At 40.6% G+C, this 24,116-nt stretch overlaps 2 protein-coding genes and 2 non-coding genes across 5 annotated transcripts in view; 2 read left to right on the forward strand and 2 right to left on the reverse strand.

Moving 5' to 3' along the window:
• Root (ciliary rootlet coiled-coil, rootletin) overlaps positions 1–24,116 on the reverse strand; it is a 64,337-nt gene that overhangs the window by 9,991 nt on the left and 30,230 nt on the right. The window contains exons 1-6 of one of the 2 annotated variants that reach the window (XM_065216856.1): positions 21,241–21,324; positions 20,550–21,163; positions 20,327–20,492; positions 7,566–7,775; positions 6,804–7,496; positions 6,589–6,740 (exon numbers count right to left, since the gene is read on the reverse strand). In XM_065216856.1, coding sequence (XP_065072928.1) covers positions 6,589–6,740; positions 6,804–7,496; positions 7,566–7,775; positions 20,327–20,492; positions 20,550–21,163; positions 21,241–21,324 — 1,919 coding nt within the window. Of the gene's footprint in view, positions 1–6,588; positions 6,741–6,803; positions 7,497–7,565; positions 7,776–20,326; positions 20,493–20,549; positions 21,164–21,240; positions 21,325–24,116 lie in introns of those variants that run through there. The other variant, XM_065216854.1, reaches the window with a different exon arrangement.
• Positions 6,342–6,414, forward strand: TRNAR-UCG (transfer RNA arginine (anticodon UCG)). The gene has a single exon. It is a non-coding gene; the product is annotated as a tRNA-Arg (tRNA).
• On the forward strand, positions 8,974–14,793 carry LOC135697211 (uncharacterized). The gene is made up of 2 exons (XM_065216838.1): positions 8,974–9,076; positions 12,791–14,793. Exons 1-2 carry the CDS (start codon positions 8,974–8,976, stop codon positions 14,359–14,361), a joined length of 1,674 nt encoding a protein of 557 aa, XP_065072910.1. The 3' UTR covers positions 14,362–14,793.
• LOC135697235 (U6 spliceosomal RNA) lies at positions 22,536–22,642 on the reverse strand. Its single transcript, XR_010517417.1, has one exon. It is a non-coding gene; the product is annotated as a U6 spliceosomal RNA (small nuclear RNA).

The raw sequence follows: 24,116 nt of genomic DNA on the forward strand, positions 1-24,116 counted from the left end.
TGACACACATTTTAAAGCTATGTTTTTAAAGTTTGTAGACATGCTGAAACTGAAGAAAACTTCCGAAGGTTCTTTTTTTTCATTTTAAGCAGACATATTATGAAGATTTTTGCTTTGACTTCATATGTCTTGATCGTCTTGAATATCAACAGCATTTTACTGAAATCTTGAAATAGCTGGAGATCTTTTAAATACAATCAACTTTCGCTCGTTGGACGAAACCCATAACCCACTTGGTGAAGGGCAACTATCCAAAGTGTTCATGCATGAGCCCCTAGAAAATAAATCAGAACTGTCAGAAATGATGCTTGAATTTGACGTAGCATGAGCATGAGCATTGACGACCATACATTTCAGTAGTTGTTACTCCGTGATTGACCAGGTTTAGCGAAATTTTAACAAAGAACCATATGAATGGGGCTTGGGACTAGCAATCCATTCTCAGTGTCCGAATATACCTCTACATCTGCACGGTTGTCACGGGAAGGACGTTTTTGTTAGTGGGAAGGGTAAATTAGATATGGATTCATATTGGAAACTGATGCGATCTTTTAAAACCTGTTAAGCAAATGACGCGACCCTATCAAACTCAGTAATGTTAAAGGCCGGCGCACAATGGATAAGTTTTCAGGTTTTTTGACAGTTAGCCCATGCATTATCTGTCAAAAAACCCGGAAACTTATGCATTGTGCGCCAGCCTTAAGAGGCTTGGGTTTTAACCCACGATCTTCTGCTCAGTAAGCAAAAACGGTCGCTCTAAGGCCACCTTCCCCCAACAAGCTATGACCGACGATCGTTCATTATCGGTTACATGAAGCTGTAGAGTTTACACGAGTGTAGTACCTAGAGCCTAAATTTATAAAGAGGCGACATGTCAAATTGGAACAATCTATTGTCTGTCAAAGTCATAGGAAAAGCCATTCAAATCGAGCAGAAGACCTGTCTCAAATGGATAAGATGTCGTCTCTTTATAAATGCAGGCTCTTTACTAGGTACCTGTTCAATCTGTCATCTTGGGAGAATATTTGAGAAACGTCTTGAAAAATGAACAAGAGATTTCGACAGTGAGCATGCATAAGGGCGTAAACGCGATGATCGATTCTCTTCGTCGATTTCTCTTTTGTTAATAACTCACTTGAACTAACGTTTCTCGGTGCGTTTGCTGGTGCTTTTGATAGCTAATACAACCTGTTACAACACTGCTTTGTACAAATTCTAGAAAATTGTTTCGCTTAGCTGTAGCATTTTGTATTATATTAAAATACGGTGGTGAAGCACTGGCTAGTGCGCTGCACTGGGTAATTGCCAAGTTTTGCGAGGAGGAGATATTACCGAAGAAGTGGATGGAAGGTGTCGTATGCCCAATCTACAAAAAGGGCGACAAGTTGGATTGCTGCAACTACCGTGCGATCACACTGCTGAGCGCCACCTACAAGGTACTCTCCCAAATTCTATGCCGCCGCCTGTCACCATTTGCAAGAGAGTTCGTGGGGCAATACCAGGCGGGATTCATGGGTGCCCGCGCTACCACGGACCAAATTTTCGCGATTCGGCAGGTTCTGCAGAAATGCCGCGAATACAACGTGCCCACACATCATTTGTTCATCGATTTCAAATGCGCATACGACACAATCGATCGAGATCAGCTTATGGCAGATTATGCACGAGTACGGATTTCCGAATAAACTGACGCGATTGGTCAAGGCGACGATGGATCGAGTGATGTGCGTTGTTCGAGTATCGGGGACACTCTCGAGTCCCTTTGAATCTCGAAGGGGGTTACGGCAAGGTAATGGACTTTCGTGTCTGCTATTCAACATCGCGTTAGAAGGTGTGATCAGAAGAGCAGGGATAGACACGAGTGGCACGATCTTCAGGAAGTCAATTCAGCTTCTTGGCTTCGCCGATGACATCGACATCATGGCACGGAACTTTGAGACGATGGCAGAAACGTACATCAAACTGATGGCTGAAGCTAGGCGGACTGGACTTGTCATCAACGCATCAAAGACAAAATACATGAAAGGAAGAGGTTCTAGGGAAGACAATGTTAGCCTCCCACCCGAGTTCAGATTGACGGTGACGAAATCAAGGTGGTCGATGAGTTCTTGTATTTGGGCTCACTGGTGACCGCCGATAATGATACCAGCAGAGAAATTCAAAGACGCATTATGGCAGGGAATCGTGTCTACTTTGGATTCCGGAGGACGCTCCGGTCGAATAAAATTCGCCGCCGCACGAAGTTAACTGTCTACAAGACGCTGATTAGACCGGTGGCCCTCTACGGCCATGAGACCTGGACTATGCTCGTGGAGGACCAACACGCCCTTGGTGTTTTCGAATGGAAGGTGTTGCGTACCATCTACGGTGGAGTGCAGATGGATGACGGAACGTGAACCACGAATTGCACCAGCTGCTGGGTGAACCATCCATCGTCCACAATGCAAAAATTGGGCGTTTACGGTGGGCTGGGCACGTCGTAAGAATGCCGCACGACGATCCAGTGAAAATGGTTCTAGAAAGTGACCCAACAGGAACAAGAAGAAGAGGCGCGCTGCGGGCAAGGTGGATCGACCAAGTAGAAGGTGACCTGCGGACCCTTCGCAGATTACGAACTGTGGCCATGGTCATTACGAACTGTGGCCATGGATCAAGCAGAGTGGAGACGACTTCTTCGGACAGCAGAGAACAACAAGGCCTTAGCCTGATTGGTAAGGTAAGTAACCAACCGGTGGTGGCTGAGGTCGGCGTCAACATAGCTCCTGCTCCAATCCTACGAAAAGACTACCACCACGTCAACATCGACGAAAATCCGCCACTTGACATCGTAGAGGACATCGATCGGGCGCTGGAAGGACTTCACCAGGCCATTTCCGTGGCCGACGAGACGTGTGCTCGTCAAGTTTGTTGTCATTGATTCCCACACCCAATTATTGATTCTTTTAAGAAAAGTTTGTAGACGCCAGTTTCAGAGGACTGGTGATCTGTGTAAAAAATAAAATAAATAGCCGACCTGAACAAGGAGATTGCTTCCAGAATGGTCTCCCTCAGAAACGAAAGTTTCAGGCAGGTTGTCCAGAATCTGGACGAGCGCTCCAGACCATTCTGGAAGGTAGCCAAGGTCTTGAAGACTCATCCCAAACCACTCAGAGTCGAAAATTATGACGATCGGCTCAAAATCACCCCGCAGGAGAAAGCAAATGCGATTGGCAACCACATTGCTTCGTCGCATCTGCTTGGCTTCATCATCTAAAGTCCGCTTGAAAATCAGGTTGCACAATGTGTACTAAACTTGGACGCCTCCCCTTTTGTCGTCCATTATTACAGTGGAGCAGATTTGCTTAACGCTGAAAAACACAAAGAACATTAAGGCTCCCGGGTTTGACGTATCTGCAAGGTAGCAAAAATCATACCAATCCGCAAACCCGGTAAGGATCCATCTCATTCCAGCTACAGACCAATCAGCCTCCTTTCAGCGCTGAGCAAATTGTTCGAGAAACTAATTCTCAACTGTTTGCTTAAGTTTGTCGAGGAGAAGTTTAGGAACGGGCCTTCTACAAATCACCAGCTAGTTCGGGTGATGAATAACATTCGAAGTAACAAAGCTGTATCCAAGTCCACAGCCATGGCATTGTTAGACGTTGAAAAAGCGTTTGACAATCTCTGGCGCAACGGACTTGTGTACAAGCTTTGTAACTTCAACTTTCTACCATATCTTGTAAAAATCACCCGAAACCACCTACCTCCAGCAAAGGTCGTTCAAGGTATCGTTGAATGGTTGCCATTCAAGCACATTTTCCATCCCAGTAGGTGTTCCGCGAGGAAGTCTGTTGGGCCCTTTGCTATACAGCATCTACACTACCGATATTCCTCCCTTGGGCAACGGTTGCGTGTTCTTTCTGTCCGCAGATGATACCGCTATAACCGTCAAGGGAAGGACCCAAGCTTCAACGATGCCTTGACGCCTTTGCTGATTATGCCAACACGTGGAAAATCAAAATCAATGCCTCCAAAACCCAATCAATAATGTTCCTCCATCGGCAATCTCCCAAACTAAAACAGTACAAGAGTACTGTAATAATGGATGGCAAAAGGGTTGAGTGGTCCACCGAAGTAACATATTTTGGAATGTTATTTGGCGAGAAGCTCCTTTTCCGCTCGTACATAGATAGGACAGTAGTTAAGTGTTCCAATCTAGTTAGGGGCTGTTCATAAACTACGTCGACAGTTTAGGGGGGGTTGACAATTATCCACGGCCCATACAAATTTAAAAACATTTGTATGGACAATTATCTACGCAGGGGGAGGGGGGTCAAGAATCCCCAAAATCTGTCTACGTAGCTTATGAACAGGCCCTTAGGTGCTTGTATCCGCTAATTTGCCGCAGATCTCGTCTCTCTAGAGTGAACAAACTGACTGTCTACAAACAAATCATTGCGCCAGCGATTGTCTACGCAGCTCCGGTGTGGGAATCATGTTCACAAACTCACAGGAACAAAATTCAGGTAGCGCAGAACAGGGTATTGAGGATGATTCTTGGTCGTCCTTACAATACCAGCATTTCCGACCTCCATCAAGAGGCTAACATTCCGAAAGTAGATTTTCAAATTAACGAAACTAGGAACATATTTGTGCAGAAATGCAATACATCAGAACATACTTTGATAAGCAATTTGTATATAGTAGGTTATGTGTATATAGTAGTTGTAAATAGTAGTTTTAAGTAGTCTCGTTTTCCAATTTCAAACAAACCAATCCCACTAAGGTGGTCATTCTCTAAACAGGCCTAATGGAACTAGGAACTGTAATTAATAATTATTAAAATTTAATATAACTAAAGTTGAAAAGACGCATCTGTGTCACTTGATAAGTTTTACATGTAAAACACACAAATTCAAGAAATATAGGTCATTTAAAGTCCAAAAAAAAAAAGCTTAATGCATCATTTTTACGAAATTCTGTTCATGAAAAAAGGTAGAGGCGCATGAATGTAAATATGTACACTCATAAAATAAATCACATAACCAGTGGAAAATATCCATGTGAATTTCACATAACTTTAATGGAAAGCCTCCTAAATAAAGCTAAATTAATTAATTAACTTTAATGTGATCCCATGATTGGAAATTGCACCACTAAAACGTTATGTGTCCAATGAAATCTATATGATTTCTCATATAGAATTTCTAAAGCTATGTGATATGCAGGTAAAAATCATTGTTTTTGTTTTTGGAAAAGTACTATGTGCGTTCCTAATAGAAACTAAGTGAAAACTTTTTTCAGTGTAAATATTTATTAGGGACGGAATGAATGTAAATGATTTTTAATGTGACGGACTTGCCAAGAGCGGCAAAATATGAAGTAACCAAGATCGTTTAAACTTCAGGTTAGGTGGAAAAACTCGCAGAAGCAATTTTAAAGGGACAAAATCCAACTTGCCTAATTGGAATACATTGGAAACTAATTGACCACTTTGTCAAGCAGTTTTGGCGTGACTTTCTACCAGCGATTTCACAAAACTGGACCAACTAATTTCTATTTTTTTATGAAACGCACAAATGTTGGCTACTTTTCTTGAGGTTCTAGAAGAAAAAATCTCAAAATAATGTTTCATTTCAAAGTTCGAGTGGTAGTAAACGTCATTTTATCTGCTCGAATGAAGTGGTTAATTAGGAAATAGTATACTCTGAAAAATCTTCACGTATACTAATTCCAGTTAGGATATAACATTTGTAGGGACCCATTATATGAAACCAATTAGATTATAATAGCCATTCTTGTTAGAAGGCATCAATTATAGGGATACATTTAGTGGATTGCATTTGCGTTTGCACCTGAAGTTTAAATAATCTTGGGGTGTCTGAATTAGACTGGAAACTGTAAAATAATAGTAATCATTTAGCAATTCTGGCAACACTGCTTCCAATAAGAAAGCTATTACCTTATTTACCGACTTTCACACCATCATCAGCGACCCAGTACATGTGTATAGTAGGTAGGTATACATAATCCGGCATATCATTCGAGCAGTTTAAAATGACATTTCCTACCACTCAAACTTGAACCGTGGGAAATTAAAAAAAAAAAATCATCTATAACCTGAAAAAAACTAGGATCTTAGCTATGATAAGCAAGAAAAATCATGAACTTATCACTTCACTTTCATAAAATCGCTGCTAGAAAGTCGTCTCAAAGCTGCTCAACTTTATGATTAACTGTATTTACCATGTTGACATTTGAAAGTTCCCTTTATTTTCTCTTCCCGTCGCACCTATCTTTCGTCTCTTCCATCGACAAGGAGCTCCCGCTCAAAAGAGTCTCTGAACAGCCTCACATCACCTGACCGTGTGGCCTAATGGAGAAGGCGTCGGACTTCGGATCCGAAGATTGCAGGTTCGAGTCCTGTCACGGTCGCTCTCAATTATTTTTTTCTTATTGTAATTTTGATATTTTTGGCACACAAACCAAACCTAACTTAAAACAAAATTGCTTGTGCAAAATCATAGTTTTTTGTTTTGGACATATACTAAAATTGAAACGACACAGCGATCATATTGGTAAACCAGAGTAAACAGTATCACCACTTACCTTAGACTCATTTCCTGAATATCCTTATCCTTCTGCACCCGCTGCAACTCACATTCCAGCATCTTCTTTTCCTCCTCCAGGGAGTCGTACATCTTTTGCAACTTACTGTTCACATTCTGCAGCTTCTCGTAGTCAGTGTTTAAACTGTCGACCTAAAATGAGAAAACTCATCGAAATTCAATTCTGCCTCAATTACCCACCTGCTTCACAATTACAATCGAATTCAGTTCCGCCTTGCCCCTCTCGACGCTGTGTTTATCCGTCCGGAGACCGTCCAGCGTTTTCTGCAGGCTGTCCCGTTCCTTGTACAGCTCCGACAGCTGATGGTTGGCCGAGTCCAGCTTCTCGGTCAGCTCACCCACCTTCCCGGTCAGCACGTCCCGTGTGTGTTCACAGTTCTCGAACTGCTTCCTGGTAGCGGCCAGCGCATCGGTGTTCGTTTGCAACTTAACCTGTAGATCGTGGATCGCCAGTTGGTACTTGTGCAGAGCAGCCTGCACCGCCGAAATCGTTCCCTCGGCAAACGCGTGCGACGAACGTATGGTACCCCGTTTCGGGGAACGGGGCGGGGCCGGCATACCACTCGACTGCGACAGGTGCAAATGATGGGTGGATGTGTCCGCTTCGGCTGTGGCCGAAGTTTCCGCGTCCTGAACCACGGCATGGGCAATGTCGCGCAAGGCGCCCTGCAGGCGCTCCAACTCGTCGTTGAGACGCTGTGTTTGTCCGGCTTGGCTCTCCACCTGGACGTAGCGTTCCTCCATGAGCTTGAGATCTTGAAGCATCTGCTGCAGACGCTGATCACGTTGGGCAATCTCTAGCTTGGCATTTTCGTGCTGCATTCGAAGGTCGCCGAGCTGCGACTTGAGATCCAGGTTCTCCCGTTCGATGTGCATCTGTTGGGCTTCCTGCAACAAAGAGGTTACACAAACGCAAATTTATGGACAGTGTTCAACGGAAGAAAGCGGCGGAATCACCTCAATCTTTGACGTCTGCTTCATATTGACGGCAACGCCGCTGCAGGCACCGACCACCTCCCGGCCGGTACCGGACAGCTCCAGATGCATCCGGCCGAGTTCCACCTTGGTGGTGGAGACCATCTCTTTGTACATGCGTTTCACGTTGACCACTTCGCGCCACATTTTCAGCAGCCGGGTGTGTTCATTGTTGTAGTAATCGTTGAAGGCCTTCGTCAGGGGGCAGAGGGAAACAGAAATCATTCATTTAGGATGAATCGTGTGTGTGTATTCATTGTATGGGGGGGAGGTTGAATCAGGATCAGACCAATTCTGCCGGCTGTTATTCGTAACAAGGTAAATTGGGAGGCAACCGGCATCAGCAATCGAGCTGCTGAGCAGACCTACTCATCACGCCCTGATGTTGAACCTAAGTTAAATGAAGTTCACCGCATTGGTAGTCTATGCGCGGCAGTGCGTCGCTGTAGCGATAGGTGTCGCTTGGGTGGGGGTTATTCGTTATTCGGATGAATAAGCCGATAAAGAAGAATACTCATGTAAGCAGGGATGCCAGATGGTTTAAGAAAATTCATTCAGCTATTTTGAAATAAGATCTCTAACAAACTGTTAAGAACCCGAGCAGAAGAAAATAACTGATGAATAACATACTCAGGTATGCTATACAGCATAACTGAATACCTTGATAAAGTATTGACGAGCCTGACATAAGAGGTAAAATACCAAAAATAATAACTTAGAAATGTTCTTCGAATACCAATATAATCACTTGTTTTGTTATTATAATAACTGACGAATAATCAATGCCATTTATCGTTAGAATAACATATTTTGGTATCCTGAAGGTCTTCAATACTTAACCAATAACTCCATAAGGTGTTTTGTATAATACCACGTTTTGGTATTTTTTTTTGTTAGTAAAAAGCCCACAAAAATACCAAATTAAGCATTTATTTTGTACCTGTTCAGCACCAAAATAAACCTTTCATCTATGAATTTAAAAAAAAGTTTATTTGTAAAAACTTAACATTCTTACATTCATTTTTGTAAAAAATCATCGTTTTGGTCCTGTATGATAAAACGAAACATAACACATTTACATGAAATTTAAAAGAAATTCATTGAAACGAATTAATAATACCGGATTCTCCGCTCTTCAGCGATCGACAGATTTGAGTGCTGGATTGTTAGCCAGGGTCCGAGTAATGTGAGTGATTGCTTTCTTTGACAGATCGTTCGCGACACCGGGTGGGTCTTGTAAAAGCTGCCGTCGTTCGCGCAGACGATCTGTAAACAATTAAGCTTTATTACAACTTCCTAAAGGTATCTTTTGTTTACATACCTACGATGTACTGCACTTTCTGTGGATCCAACTTTGAGGGAAGATCGTCTACAACTGTCGACGTTGACGATGGTGCTGGTTCTGATGAGGATGATGAAGCTGGTGCTACTGAGGATGATGCTGCTTTTGACGACGATGCTACTGACGACGCTGAAGTTTCTTCCACACTTGCGTCAGTGCGTTTCTTCTTTCCGCTCGGATTATTTGATCTGCGGCCCGTTACTGTGGCGTGACCAACTCCATCAGGCCACAGCATCATCACAAGCTCCTTGACAAATAAGTAATCACTTTTGTTAGCAGCTTGTGATGTTCGCAGCAGCCACTCAGAAGATGGATAACCATCAACTGCTGTAAAAACCAACAAACGATTGTTGTCCTGAACCATTTTATGTTGGAGCTTGAAATTAAGGGATGACAGCTGCGTATTCTCAGCTTTAAGCTTCGCATTATCCTCCTTTAACTGCGAATTTTGTTCTTGTAGTTTTTCGATCTGAGCGTTACATTCTTTGTGGAGATTTGAATCATCGTTGATGTTAGCAGCAGTTTGACTTGCTTGAGAATGAGCAATGTCTGCATGACGAACCGTATCGAGATTCACCTGCAGTGGATCAACTGATTCAATATCAGTGGTAACTTGTGTTGCAGTCTCCTCAAAAATGTTCGTCTTCATGTCACCGAGTTCAGGATGCTCAAATACTGCCTCAAATATCGAAGTGCTCAAGTCCATAGGCTAAAAATAATAGGTTATGTGTAAATCTTCGTGGATTTAAACAAAACACTTGAAAAACCTACCTCATCTGAAACTTTTATCGATTTTTCCTTGAGTTTGGTTGACGTACCGGCAGTACCGGAAGTACCAGGCAGCGGTTCGATTGTTTGCTGTAAATATTTTAAAGTTACTTTTCATTGCAAGCAATTTGAGGTTATGGAAAGCGCGTGTTGGGATTCGTTTTAAAATCGTCTTTACCTCGATTATCTTCCGCTGTTTTTTGGTCGAAGGACCAGGCTGGGGATCGATTGTTTGCTGAAATAAGATTGAAAAAATATATTAAAATTAAGCTAAAAATCTCCATTTATGACAAATTTAATGCAAACGATGCATTATGGCAGAACAGAATATTTGAGGTTACGTGCAGATGTTATGATTGTCTCAAAAACTTTCCTTTGAGATATTTTGTTATAAATACTTACATTTTCCAGGACACACATGTTTGCAGCATTGGCTGCCTTTTGCACTTGTTTTTTGTTGACAGTTTTCCTAGTTTTTGCCATTTTTTTGAAGATTTTCAACACAGCGTAATAGAAAGAAGGATGAGATCAAACGCGTAAATAAGTGAAAGCAAAGATAGTGGTTCATCAGCACAATTGAGGTTGTCACATTGAAATGAATGCACTGAAGAAAATTTTCACGATAAGAAAAAAGTACTCGCGAGCGGGTTAACCTTACCTAATTTGAAAGATGATTGTGGTAGGTTAACCAAACAGTGAAGGTGAAGAGAGGGTGTGGGGTAAGAACGGGGTGGTACGTCCTTGCCCCGCACTCTCTTTTCAGCTTCACTTTTTGGTAAACAAACCACCCTTATTTGTCAAGTTAAGTGAGGTTCACCCAATCGTGCACTTCCTAATATACGATTACCATACATGGACCATACCAAACATAGTGCAATCATTACACATAAAGTTGGGGTGGTAACCAGAATGGGTTGTTAAGCACTTCTTATGGTTATTGCAAAATATGAAAAAAAATATCTGCACGTTTGTTATAAACTACCCACATTTAAGGCGACTGAGTAAACTCTATGGTATTCTCTGAAAAACATTTTCAAATACTTTCTGATTTATTTGGAGTAATTGAAATATGTTTGTCAATAATTGATTACAACTTATCATAGAAATCGTTATCATAATAATACTTTCAGCGAAAAACAAAAAAAAAAATAAACAAGACCAATCTCAGGTATGCATCCACAGCATGTTAAATTCGCTTTTGTTTTCAGTGTACCTATATTGTGAACGTAGACCACCTATTTAAGAAAAAAACTACATTCCATTCAACTGTCATCACCGATATGTGTTGTACACGCTATTTGTGGACTACTCAGTGACTGGGTAGATCGCACTCATTTTTGCATGCTGTATGGAGTTGTCAAAAAATGAGTAGACTGGTTTTACTGCAATGAGTTGGATCTACCCAGATTGTGGGTAAATGGTTCTGATATCAATTTTTCCTAAGTTCAAAATGGCGCACTTTGAACGGGCGATCTTTGCGCAGTGAGTTTAAAATTAGTTTTTAGAAGTGAAACAGTGAAAATGGAGCAGCTACGTAATAAAATGGATGGTGAAAGCTATCAGTAGCTAGTTGGTTACGTATACAACTCTAACAAATAGTTCTTTGGTATCAATAAATACAGAATTATCATTTTCACAATATTTTATTTAATATTCTTCCTGGACGAAACCAATTACATACATATAAAGCATTCATGGGGCATTCATTCGTTTCTACCGATATTGGTAAGGTTTACTCAGTTGATAAATGTCATAATCTGAGTAACCGTTACCCAGTTTCCTCCATAGGCTCGTTTACTCAAATTTGAGTAAAATCATGTTTACTCATTTTTAGCTAACTTCCCTTTTGGATGGACTGAGTGATTTTCGACTCAAAAATGAGTAGCCACAAAATAGCGTGTATATATAGACGAGTGCACGGATGGATTTAAGTTCACTCACTCGACAAAAAGTGACACAACAGCGGGGCCCTGTTTACTAAAAATTAACACATGAATAATACTCACGTAACATTTGAAACGGGTCTATCAACTTATGTACACAAAACTTGTTAAGCCTTTTTCGCGCGAACCGAATACGCTCACGCAAGCTAACAACACCATCGGGCAAATGAAATTCTTCCCTTTCCGATAGTGCTCTTGGTTTCGTGGGCGTACTTTCGGTTCTCGTGAAAACGACCTAGCAAATTATTTACAAAAGTTGATAGGCCCTTTTCAAATATTACGGTAATGCTCCCGTGTTCATTTTTAGTAAACAGGTCCCCGCTGTTGTGTCAAAAAAATGTCAGTAGATGAACTAAAGTTCACCCGTGCACAGGTCTATAGGTGTGACAGAAAGAAACTAGTCGATGCTTTCATTCTTACAGTGTTCTTATGCATAACTCGACGTGACGTCATGTCGTATCATGCATAACAACACCGTGAGAGCGGAATTGTCGATCAGTTTCCTTCTGCCTCACCTATATATACCGCACATCGTGTCAACATTGCATGTTGTTTGTAGGAGTTGTTATTTTTAAAAAGGCAGTCAGTTTTTATAAAAAATATTCAACGTTTTTTGCAAAAACTAAATTATGAAACCACGGAGAAGACGGAATTATTATCTATCACCGTCTAATGATGGGCGGAAGTACGAAAAAAAGGTAATTGAATATATGATCACTGTAAATGCTTGCAAAACTTAAAGCTATGTGTTATTAAAGGTTAAAATTAACGTTCATCATCGGACCCAGGACACATCAAATGACGTGGATACCATCGTGAACGCAATGTCAAGCTGCAGTGCTGATTATCGAAGAAAATTAAACAATTCCTGTGTGGAAGCAGATGATGATTCGCATGAAAATATCACAACACCTGTGGCTCATAATCCACCAAGCCAATTCGCAGAAGACGTGACAGACCTACCAGAAGACCTTTCCGTTCAACATGCTCAAGATCGAGAGAGTGTACAAGTTACAGTACATGCGCTCGTTCCACAAGAAACATTGTCAAGTAAGCAAAACATTCTACACGAAGAGCAAAGGCAACTCAACGCGGATCAAAATCGATCGACCAGTTGGAATCATTTTTTCAAGGTTTAAATTTACCATATTAAGAAAAAAGTATTTACTACTACTTTCACTACTTTCAGATATTCTCTGAAAATCATTCCAAACAATTTCAAATCCATTCTGATTTACTCACGGTTGAGATTCTATTTATGTTACTGAATTATTATATTCGACATCGCCTTACACAGGAAGCTTTGGAAGATTTGTTGCGGATGATGAATATAATTACAGGCACTAAAACTTTCCCAGAATCATTTCAAACTTTTTCAAGTTTATTCGATGCGTATTCGTGTACACCAGTCAGAATCTATTTCTGCATCAATTGTCAATATGATTATGGCGCTAATCAGCCGGAATCAGCTGTAACATGTCCTATCTGTGAATCTCCTGAAAATGATTTTTTTCTTATTACTTCAATTGAACCTCAATTAAGGGAAACATTTGAAAAATATCAACTTGAAATCGAACAATACACAAAGGTCATCGATCGTGATGGAATCGCTGATGTGAACCGTGGAATGATTGCGCGTCGTTTATTGCAGAATGAACCAGGAAAATACCTTACGTTAAGTATTAATACCGATGGAGCCGCACCCTTCCGATCTACTACCAGGAAACCTCTGTATCCTATTTTCGTTACGTTGAACAATTTGCCTCCAGCAATTCGGTTCCAAAAGAACAATCTAATGGTGGCAGGTTTGTGGTTGTCCAAAGGAGAGCCTAACCCAAATTTATTATTCAAATATCTTTGCATTGAGCTGCGAAAACTGCAAGAAGGAATACTAATTGGAGGCGAAAGATACAAAGTTGTTCTTTTACAAAACTGTTTAGATTCAGTAGCTCGTTGTAAAGTGCAGTGCAGCAAGCAATTTAATGGAGAGCATGGTTGCACTTTGTGTCTTCACCCAGGAGAAACTAGAAGCACCCGCAATGGACGATGTTACCCTCAAAAGGCTTCGAAAATGCGTGAAAACATGATCACTCGAAAACAAATGGATGAAGTTAATAGCACAGGACAGGAATCATATGGAATCATGGGGAAATCCGTGTTTACGTACATTGAGAATTTTGACATCATAGCAGGATATCCAGTTGATTACATGCACGCCGTGGATTTGGGGGTAATTAAGCAGATAATAGCATTGTACACCGAGACTGAAAATCACAAGCAGGATTATTACATTGGGCGACAAATCCAAGTGGTTAACGAACGAATGCAAAGTTTCCGACCTCCTAGCAGTTTTCCAAGAAACCCGAGACCATTGGATGAACAAAAACGGTATAAAGCGAATGAATGGGAGGCTTTTTTGCTGCATTATGTTTATCCGTCACTATATGGAATATTGAAACAACCGTTTCTGGATCACCTAATAGAGCTCTCATCTGTAGTTTTTCTATTGCTAGATCCCAATCTAGCTCAATCAACAATTGATGCATGTGAGAAACGTATTGATGAATTTGTTGGACAATTTGAAGCACATTTTGGAAGAGATAACATGACATATAACATTCATTTGCTAACGCATCTTGGATATACGGCTCGTAACACAGGTGCATTATACAATAGCTCGCTCTTTTCATACGAATCAGGTAAAATTATTTATGAGTTTTTCTAGTAAAAATTTGTATAAAGGAAAACTTGTTTCCAGGCAATGGAATGTTGTTGAACTTTAGGAGCGGTAACAACAAACCAATTATACAAATTGAACGAAAATATCGTCTCAACAGGTTGGTTCACATGACTCACGCACCAAAGGATTCTATTATTTACCCTTGGGTTCAATCACTCTGGAAAAAAAACCATCCATCGGTAAAGTTTGATAAACGGTTTTTGTTTTCTAGTGATTTCAATGTAACATTCGAAGATGGAATTTCGGAATCAGAATTTAGCACCCAGAGCAAAATATTTTTCAATGGATTGAGCTTTTGTACCAAATTAACATGCCAAAACTTTCGATACGATGATTCTTGGATTTGGAAAAATGGATATTTCTATAACATTCATAGCATTCTCAGTGACAAGCATGAACAGCCTTATTTTGTAGGAATACAACTTATAGTTGAACCAGTTTCTGATAATTTGTACATATATAATGAAAGTGACAACTTAAGGATAATTAAGGTTGATAAATCAATCCGTCAGTGCATAAATATGATAATTATACATGAATGTAAGGAAATCAAATTTATTTCAAAATGTAAAGTAATCATTCAGGTTGATTAACACAATTTGTTTATGATATTTAAAAAAAAAAATCAGCAGAACTTTTATCATCATATGAATGAAAATAAAACACATTGTAAGTAAATGTTAATAATTTCTTATGTCAACTTATACAATATAAAACGTTTGATTTGCAACAAGCTTTTTACGAACTCCAAAATACTGAAATATCACGTAGCTTATTGAGTTATTCGTTTGGTGATTTACAAAACACCTCAATAACTGAGTAATAGCAAAATAAGGTTTAATAACTCATGTAGGTATTCGTAGGTTATTTGATGCATTTAAGTCGTAACTAATCAATACCAAAATATGGTATCATACCTGATTATGGTATTCAAATGTTATCGGTTTGTTATGGTTTCGTGCTCGGGAAGTTCTTTATACTGAAACTAAGATCCCTGAAATTCATAGAAATTTACTGAACTTACGGTGATTTTTTTAAACTTCGCCGAAATTCCATGTACTTTTTCCTTGCATTTCTATAAAGTTTTACACAGTTCCTCGAATCGCTACGTAATTAGCTTAACTTCTACGGAATTAGCTGCACTTCTACCTTCTAGTTGGATTTTCCGCGAAGTTCCACGAAATTTCTTGAACTTTTTCGGAATTCGCTGATCCATTCTAAGTCCATTAAACTTCAAAAAAGTGCCCTGACATGTGTTAAAACATTCATATGATTCCCTGAAATTATACGATTTTCTCATAACTTCTATGAACATCCCCAAACTTATACAAAGTTTCCACTTTAACAAAGTTTCCTATGAAGCTCCAATAATTCCTACCAAGTTTCCTCCGATGAGAACCAGCCTTTAGCTGAAGTCTCGTTAATAAAGATAACCAACTGAGCTACGAAGTTTCCTGAATTTCTACCTACGAAGTTTGCTGAATTTGTGATCTTCTTTGAAGTCCCTGAAGTGTGAAGCGATGTGAACTTTAAAGAATTTCTCTGAATTTATCTTAAGGTTCGCTAAGTTTTGGCAAAGTTCAATTCTATTCTACAAAATTCGGTGAACTTCTTCGAATTTCGCTGAACTTCTACGAAATTCTGTGATTTTCTCCATAATGTTTTGCACTTCTACAAAGTTTAATGAATGTCTTAGAAGTTCACTTAAATTCTAAAAAATGCTGAACTTCTAAAACATTTACTGTACTTCTAAAACTTCTTCTATGAAATACCTGAAGCTTTGCGAGGTGAGCTTCAAAGCATTTCCGTTAATTTATCTAAGGTTCGCTAAATTTTGGCAAAGTTCAATTCAGTTCTACAAAATTGACTAAACTTCTTCAAATTTCTAAAAATCTTCTAGAAAAATCGCTTAATTTCTAAAACATTTGTTGCACTTTTAGAAAGATTCCTGATCTTCTATGCAGTTTCCTGAACTTCTACGAAATTGCCTGAAATTCTACGAAGTTGCCTGAAGTTGCCTGCTCTTTAAAGTTCCTAGAATGTTTTCGAAGTTCTCTTGAAATTCTACGATGATCCCTGAACTTCTTTGGAAATCCCTTGAACTTCAAAGAATTTCTATAATTTCCCTGAATTTATCGAAGGTTCGCTAAATTTTGGCAAAGTACAATTCTTTTCTACAAAATTAACTAAACTTCTTCGAATTTCACTGAACTCCTACAAAATTCGGTGAATTTCTCCATAATGCACTTCTACAAAGTTTAATGAAATTCTTAAGTTCACTAAAATTCTAAAAAAAATGCTGAGCTACTAAAAAAATTGCTGTATTTCTAAAACTTTTTCTATGTTTCATCAAAGAATTCCCGTAAATTTATCTAAGGTTCGCTAAATTTTGGCAAAGTTCAATTCAGTTCTACAAAATTGACTTAACTTCTTCAAATTTCTAAAAAACTTCATAACTTAAAATAAATCGCTTAGCTTCTAAAGCATTTGTTGCACTTCTAGAAAGATTCCTGAACTTCTACGTGGTTTTCGGAACTTCTACGAAATTGCCTGACATTCTACGAAGTCATACGAAGTTTCCTGATTTTTTACCATGTTCCCTGAAGGTCTATAAAGTTCGAAGTTTTCTTGAAATTCTACGATGATCCCTGAACTTTTTAGAAAATCCCTTGAACTTCAAAGAATTTATATAAATTGGTCGAAGGTTCGCTAAAGGGCCACCCACATTAGATCCGTTTGCGTTGCGTTGACGTAAATTTGACAATTGGACAATAGATTTAGCTGTCACTTTGCCGCAACGCGTCCGATCCTGATCTAATGTGCGTGGGCCTTAATTGTTTACAAAGTTCAATTATGTTTGACGAAGTGCAAAATTCGCTGAACTTCTACATAATTTTCTGCATCTCTATGTGTTGAGCTAACAAAAAAATCACAGCAACCATATGAAACTTGAAATTATCACAGTAGTCTGTAACCAGTTAATCAGTTAACTCCGGAGTGATTTGAGATTTGGGCGTAATTGCTTTTGTAAACAAACACTTCAATCACCGATTTCTCGCGAATTAAAACTCAGCCCAGAAAACTAACAACACACTCATTTAGAGGAATGATTCCTCTGTCATTTGGAATAGTTTGTTCGCGAGATTATACTTTTATTCGCAAGAAATCAGCGATTGACATATTTGTTTACTCTCCAAACACGATGCCTCCGGAAAAAAAATATAATGAAAAATTGGCAATGATTGAAAAATAATTGCTCAAAAATTTGTCAGCAGATTTCAAATCTTTTGAATCCGAATAAATCTATAAAATATGTAGTATCAAGTGGCGCTAAAAGATTTGACATTCGTCAATAAATGGCTGAACTATGAATTTTCAAACATTTTTGCCGTTACACGTTTTACCGGAAGCATCTTGTTCGGAGTGTTAATAAAGATTCATTCATTCCACTGTTGCAATCCATAGAGATTAGTTAATTTTCAACCACGCTCTGCTAACAGGTTATGGGCCCTTAGCAACGTGTAGTTTTTTTCCTAAAGAAGTTTCTGGAAGTTCGAAGACCGGAGCCAAACCTGCGATAGGATGGATCTGAAGAATTCCACGATCGATCACGCAATTTGGCAATGTACGGATAATGATGCCGCCAGAGAGCGACTTTTGAATACCCTTGAGGTCTAAGGAAGACAACCCTATGTTCCTATTAGAGACGTGTTGGGAACTCGCAATATCTGCTGTAAGCAGTCGGTTTATGTGTTTTTTCAAATGTCTAGTATAAGAATTTAATTCCTTTGTTTTTTGTCTCTCTGTATTAGTTTTTGTTTGTCTTGTCCCCCCGTCTCGATGAGTCTCATCGTCGCCCACTGGTCACCCACCATAGCCGGTCGAACTCCAGACGAAACTAGAACAACACTACCATTCATTCTGGCGACAACGCTCTGATGAGACAACGAAACTTTACCCCCAAGTTCCTCCTCTGATCCTATCCTTCGACAATGTACCTATCTAACCTCGAGTAAGCCGCGAGTATTCGGCCCAACTCCTACTCGATATAGAATTAAGTGAATTTTGTTACAACCAAAGAACAATGAACTATCGGCTCCGTAAAGCTAACGCGAAAAGCAAACTACGAAGCATGGAAGCTTCGCCCTGAAGCACTGCTAATCCGGGAAGGTTTGAGGACCTACTTGAAGAACAACCCACCGGCAGCTGGAGCAGGTGAAGCAGTGGCGGGAGTTCCGCCAGCATGGACAGAAGGAGATGAAAAATGCTCGAAGGAAGCGTGGGCAGCGTTGGCCAATCACCATCAGAAGGCCACTCTGTCCTATTGCAACGGAGACCCGATACACGGAAGGTGAAAATATGGACGGCTATCACACGAGAAAGGAGCATCTGTACACGATGGAAAGGACCTGGGAGAAGACACCATGGTGACCTTTATCTTGCGAGCATTGCCGAAGTCATTCAAAGCGTTGACTAGTGCCCTCGAAACGTGAACTGATGATGCTTTGACGCTAAACCTGACCCGAGAGAAGTTACTAGACAAGGTGAGCAAGCAAAATCGAAGAGCAAGCCACCAAGTTCCAGTTCACTAAGAATCTTGTTCCATAAGGCATGCTATCCGTGATCTACTGTCCAATGGAACATATGGTTGTGGACATGCTCACCAAACCAGCATCGATCATCAGTTGGCGTACTGCCTGTATAGTTCAAGGAGAAGTGTTGAGTTAACGAACAATCACAGCAACCAGCTGAAACTTGAAATTATCACAGTAGTCTGTAAAGACAGTTATTGAAGATTTATTCATTCCACTGTTACAATCCATAGAGATTAGTTAATTGATAACCACACACTATGAAGTTTAAGTAAGTTTTTTGAAGTTTGCTTAACTTCCACAAAGTAAGATGAACTGTGCTGAACTTTTAGAAAGTTTTCTAAACTTTTACGTAATTTCTTGATGCGAAGTTTCCTGAAGTTCTACGAAGTCTCCTGAAGGTCTACGAAACTATTTGAAAATCTGCACCGTTCCCTGAGCTTTTACGTAGTTCCCTGATATCGAATGATGTTTTCTTGACTTCCCAGATCTGCCGTAAAGGCTCATTTTTATAAATCTGAACACCCCCAAATGTGAAAAGTAGCGGTGAAGACATCTGAAGACATTTCTTACATCTTGATGAAGATTTTTCCAAAATACACCTGGCATCCCTGAGTCTCATAGACATCCTGAACACTTAATTCAGATCACCGAAGTCGGTAGAATTTTACCGGGTTTTTTAACAGCAGAGCAAGTTCGGAATAAATTTACTAATTGTTGGATTTTTCACTGATTGTTTAACTTTTACCTAGATTAATATTTACCCAACGGCAGAGGTCTGGATTAGTGTGTAGTAGTGTTCTGAAATCCGAAAAAAAAACTACAAGAGACAGCCCTATGGGTTTGTAAGCAGTGGTGACGCAGGACTACGTGGTCTTATATAATAAATCTTATTTGTTAACTGCAGGAGGAGCTTGCATTTTGTGTGGGAATAGGAATTTGAGCGGGGTTCTCTCTGTTTATACTCTTTAGTATGACGCGCTTGACATAGATGGCCCACAGCGACTTACGAAGAGCACGAATAAACACCGTTTGGTGAGACCGGATGGAATTCAACTTTGAAATCTGTGTTAGGGAAATCGCTTTTCGCAGGTAATCGGTGATAATTTTAATTATCATAGCAACAGTTGCACATGACCTTTTTAAAAATGATAAAGTCTTAAATTTCACAGATGCGTAAAACTATTTTTGATCGATTGGTGTTAAAGTTATTGAAATTGGTTCAGGGGAAGTTGAGTTATTAACGTTTAAAATCTTTCATAATTTTGTTGCATGTTCCATTTTTAGTTTTCACAAAGTGTACCCCCATATAGAGATCACATAAACATCCTACGAACATCTGCTCCGAGTTTACTCACCTGCTCCTCCTCCTTCCACTCGTCCTCCTTGCTCAGTAGTTCATCCCGCAAGCTTTCCCAATCGACGGTAAGCTTTTGGAGATCGTTGGTCAGTGCTTCGTTGGTTCGATGGGACTCCTCCAACTGCTGCCGCAGGCAGGAGTTCTCGACCAGTAGTTTTTCGCATCTAAAATAAAACCACGGTCAAACTTTCTGCTGAATATTCGACATGTTGCAAACTCACCTTCGTCGTTCCTCATCAAGCTGATGGCGGACTTCGTCGTGGCTTCCGTCGGCGTACTTGCGACACGGGGACTGCGAGCGAGATCGCGACCGGGAACGCTCTCGGGCCACCGGACACGGCGGCAAGCTGAGTGGGGCACCCGAACTGCTGCAAGGTGCCACCGCCGACGCTGGTGGACCGTGATGTCTACCCGGAGAGTGATCCCTGTTGGTGTTGTAGCTTGGGCAAGTGCTCGACGTGGGAGTCGTCTCCAGCTCACTGCAACGCTGCTTGTACTGTAGGACCTTTGCCTGTAGACGACTTACCAGAGCGGCTTGGTTGTTTTGCGCTTGCTTGTACGTCTCCAGCCGGCGTCGGTAGGTGGTGGCTTCCTCCTGCAAACGCTGACGCAGCTCGTTGTTCTGCCGCATAAGGCAGCCGGTATCCGTCGGTGATGGACTGGACATTCTGCCGCTACCACTGGCAGTCGGTGCTTCCAGGCGAGACTTGCTGAACGGACGAGAGAAAGGCTTCTTACGATCGCCGGAACTCCCACCTCCTCCTCCTCCTGCGCCGCCACCGCCTTCACCTAGATGGCGCGACGCTATACTGGGCGCGCATTCCTTGCCGCCCAACTGCAATTCAACAAAATAGAAACACAAAATCATCGATTAGTGACTCTCCAAACCGAACATTCAAAGATTTAACCAACTCTAAAAGAAACTGCTTTCTTCATCACGATCACCAGTACAACCCAAACAAGCAACCAGAGCACATCCTCAACCCTCAGTTCCATTCACCGCACTGAATGTAATAATAATTGAGTCTGACCACAACAACTGGACACAGACACGCCGCATTCGTTGCCCGGGCAAGCCAAGGAAAACCCAAACAAATCTCGCCCGATTTCATTCGTTGCTTTCTCACCCGCTTTCTCACGAGAAGGGGGGCCGGCCAAGTGACCAAAAATCGATACCCCTCTCCCAAAAGCAGCCTCTATAGCCTACCTCAGTAGGCTACACCGAGCGAGAGTTTTCCACGCATTCCAAGTAGGACAGTAATTACCGCTGATACCTGTCTCGTTGCTGGTTCAATCTAACCACGTGGAATGTATGACGTCAGCGACCAACGAAGGGTCTTTTAAATTTCCACCCTTGCTCTATTGTATGACCGTCGATGCGCTATCCACACATATGACACAAGTGAGAATATCCAACATCAGAGGGTTCCAAAGGTGCGAGGGTGCTGACCACAACACGATATAAATCAAATAAGTGTGTTGGTCACTATACCGTTAAATAACGCTGGATTGCATTGAGCGTAATTCGTGCTGTATCGGTTGGACGTTTTCATAAAAATCACCCCTTGAACGGTAAAAAATTCAGTCCCAATTCACCAAGATCGGTTGAGCTTAAGGTTATTCGTATTGAATAGTTTGTGGGACAAAAGCAGCGAGGGGAGGAGGAAGATAGAAAAACTCGTGGAAGCGAGTTTTATGGTGTATTCAGATTTGAACGTGCATTAGCGGAGACGGAATCTACCTTAAAGGGACAAAACTCGTGCTTGGTATTATATTTGAATACATTGGAAACGAGACCACAATTTAAAGGGACAAAACTATCAAAATGGTCTGTCGACTGAATTGTTCCTTGTGAGTAACCTTAAGCTGGACCGATCTTGCCCTTCACTACGCGGTTACAGTTGGCTGATTGTCCTGCTTTTCAGGTGACATTAATCCACGGTCAATGAGATCAACCCAAGTAGTATAGTAGTACCAATAGACTGAGAGAATCCAATCTTTACTTTTCAATATTCGGGATTTTTTCCTGGAAAAACCTAGAAAAACATGAACTCTCATCGCTGAGAGTTCCTGCACTTTTTGCGATTTATGAGTAACCTAACTCAAATTTGGGTCGCACTCATTGGCCGTGCAGCAGGTTCATTGTCGACGCCGCATTCAGATATAGGGACCATCCACCGGAGCAACATCGAATGCCAATTTGGCAAAAAAATGTGGAACGCTTCACGATTTTGCGTGTCATCCTTGCGCAGGGGCCATGCTAATCTTCTCTGTATCGTTCCAATTTTAGTATATGTCCAGCCGAAGCTAGGACAAGTACGAAGGAAACAAACCGAGTATATATAGTAAGCAAGCGCAAAAACAGTTCTAGCGATGGATGAACGGAGCCTACTGCGACTGTCAAAGAAAAGAGGGTTAAAGGGGAGTGAACAGTGATGCCGCATACGTACAAGTTTAACTGCTACCTACATAAAATTCCTTACTGTCGGCAATTTTCGACACAGAATAATCTGTACACGAAAACGGATTGTCGTGAAAATAGTATTTTTGAGCCACATTAATTCAAAATCGATGAAATTTTACTCATTAATGGGTTTCTTTTCAGGTTGCCGTGCGAATCGATGAATGTAAAATTAGCGGGGGGAAAAGGTCTAATGTGCGGAGGGGCTGACAAAATCGGAAAAGCACTGTAAAATGCCGGTGTATTTCCATTGGTTATGATTCCATTTCAAGTGATTTAGCCTATTTGATGATCATCTTTGACATTTTATATGGTCACTGTTTGATGAGGACTTAATAAATACTGGATGGAAGGATCATTTTGTTGTCACCTGGCCTTATCGTTATTCTAGTGTGTTCTACTTTAACTCGGGTAGATGCTACGGCTGTACGTTCCTATGAAATACCCGCATAATTGAAACACAGCATACTGAGAACGTATAGCCATGGCTGGAACATCTACACTAGTTTGACAATTCTGTATGTAGAATGAATTTTCAAATAGCCGTATCTGATGTTGTAAACAAAGACTGACGTCTCAGTTTGTCGAAACTCTTAGCTCACCCACGCGAAATAACACCACCCTACCTAAGTTTCGACGCATTGACGTTTTAATCTTTGTTTATAAAAGCAGATTGAAAATTTAATCTTGATAGATATGCATCCACTACGATCTGCTGAATGAGTGTGACAGTAATCGTTAACAACATCATCAACATCAACAACATCTCGTCGCGAATTTAAATATCAGGTTCAGATTATTTGGGTCTTCTAAGGAACGAATTCCAGAGTCCCTTCAGGATAAAATTAAAAGAGTTTTGAATTTTGAACTTTCTTGAGGAAGGGGCATTGGTGTAGCTTTTTATAATATAGGGCACGAGAAGTGTTATCGATACAGAAAGGCATCGTTAGCTTTACCGGTTTCCCCTCTTTTGGTATACACATTTCTGTGCAGCGCTGCCAGTTCTCCAGAAATAAATATATATCCCAGATGTTTTTTAATTCTATAGTTCGAGATGCTTAACATCAGGGCCTATCCTCGTTGATCGATTCTCTTCATCGACCACGGCAACATAAACGAACTTCTCCCTAAGCTCGTAGCACAATGAAGATGATGTTAGCTTGCGCCTGAAACAACACAGTGAATGGGAAATTCATTATTTGCAGTCGGGTTATTCTCGAAAGAGAAAATCGATGAAGACAATCGATCAACAATAACGGGTGTTCAATAAAAAATGAGAATTTTTCAGTCATAGTTAATAAATAATTTTTTTTTCAACGGATTCAGT

Source organism: Ochlerotatus camptorhynchus, unplaced genomic scaffold (genome assembly GCF_037179485.1).
Source record: "Ochlerotatus camptorhynchus isolate MF236.1 unplaced genomic scaffold, CSIRO-AGI_Acam_v1.1 ptg000069l, whole genome shotgun sequence".
NCBI classification, from domain to species: domain Eukaryota; kingdom Metazoa; phylum Arthropoda; class Insecta; order Diptera; family Culicidae; genus Ochlerotatus; species Ochlerotatus camptorhynchus.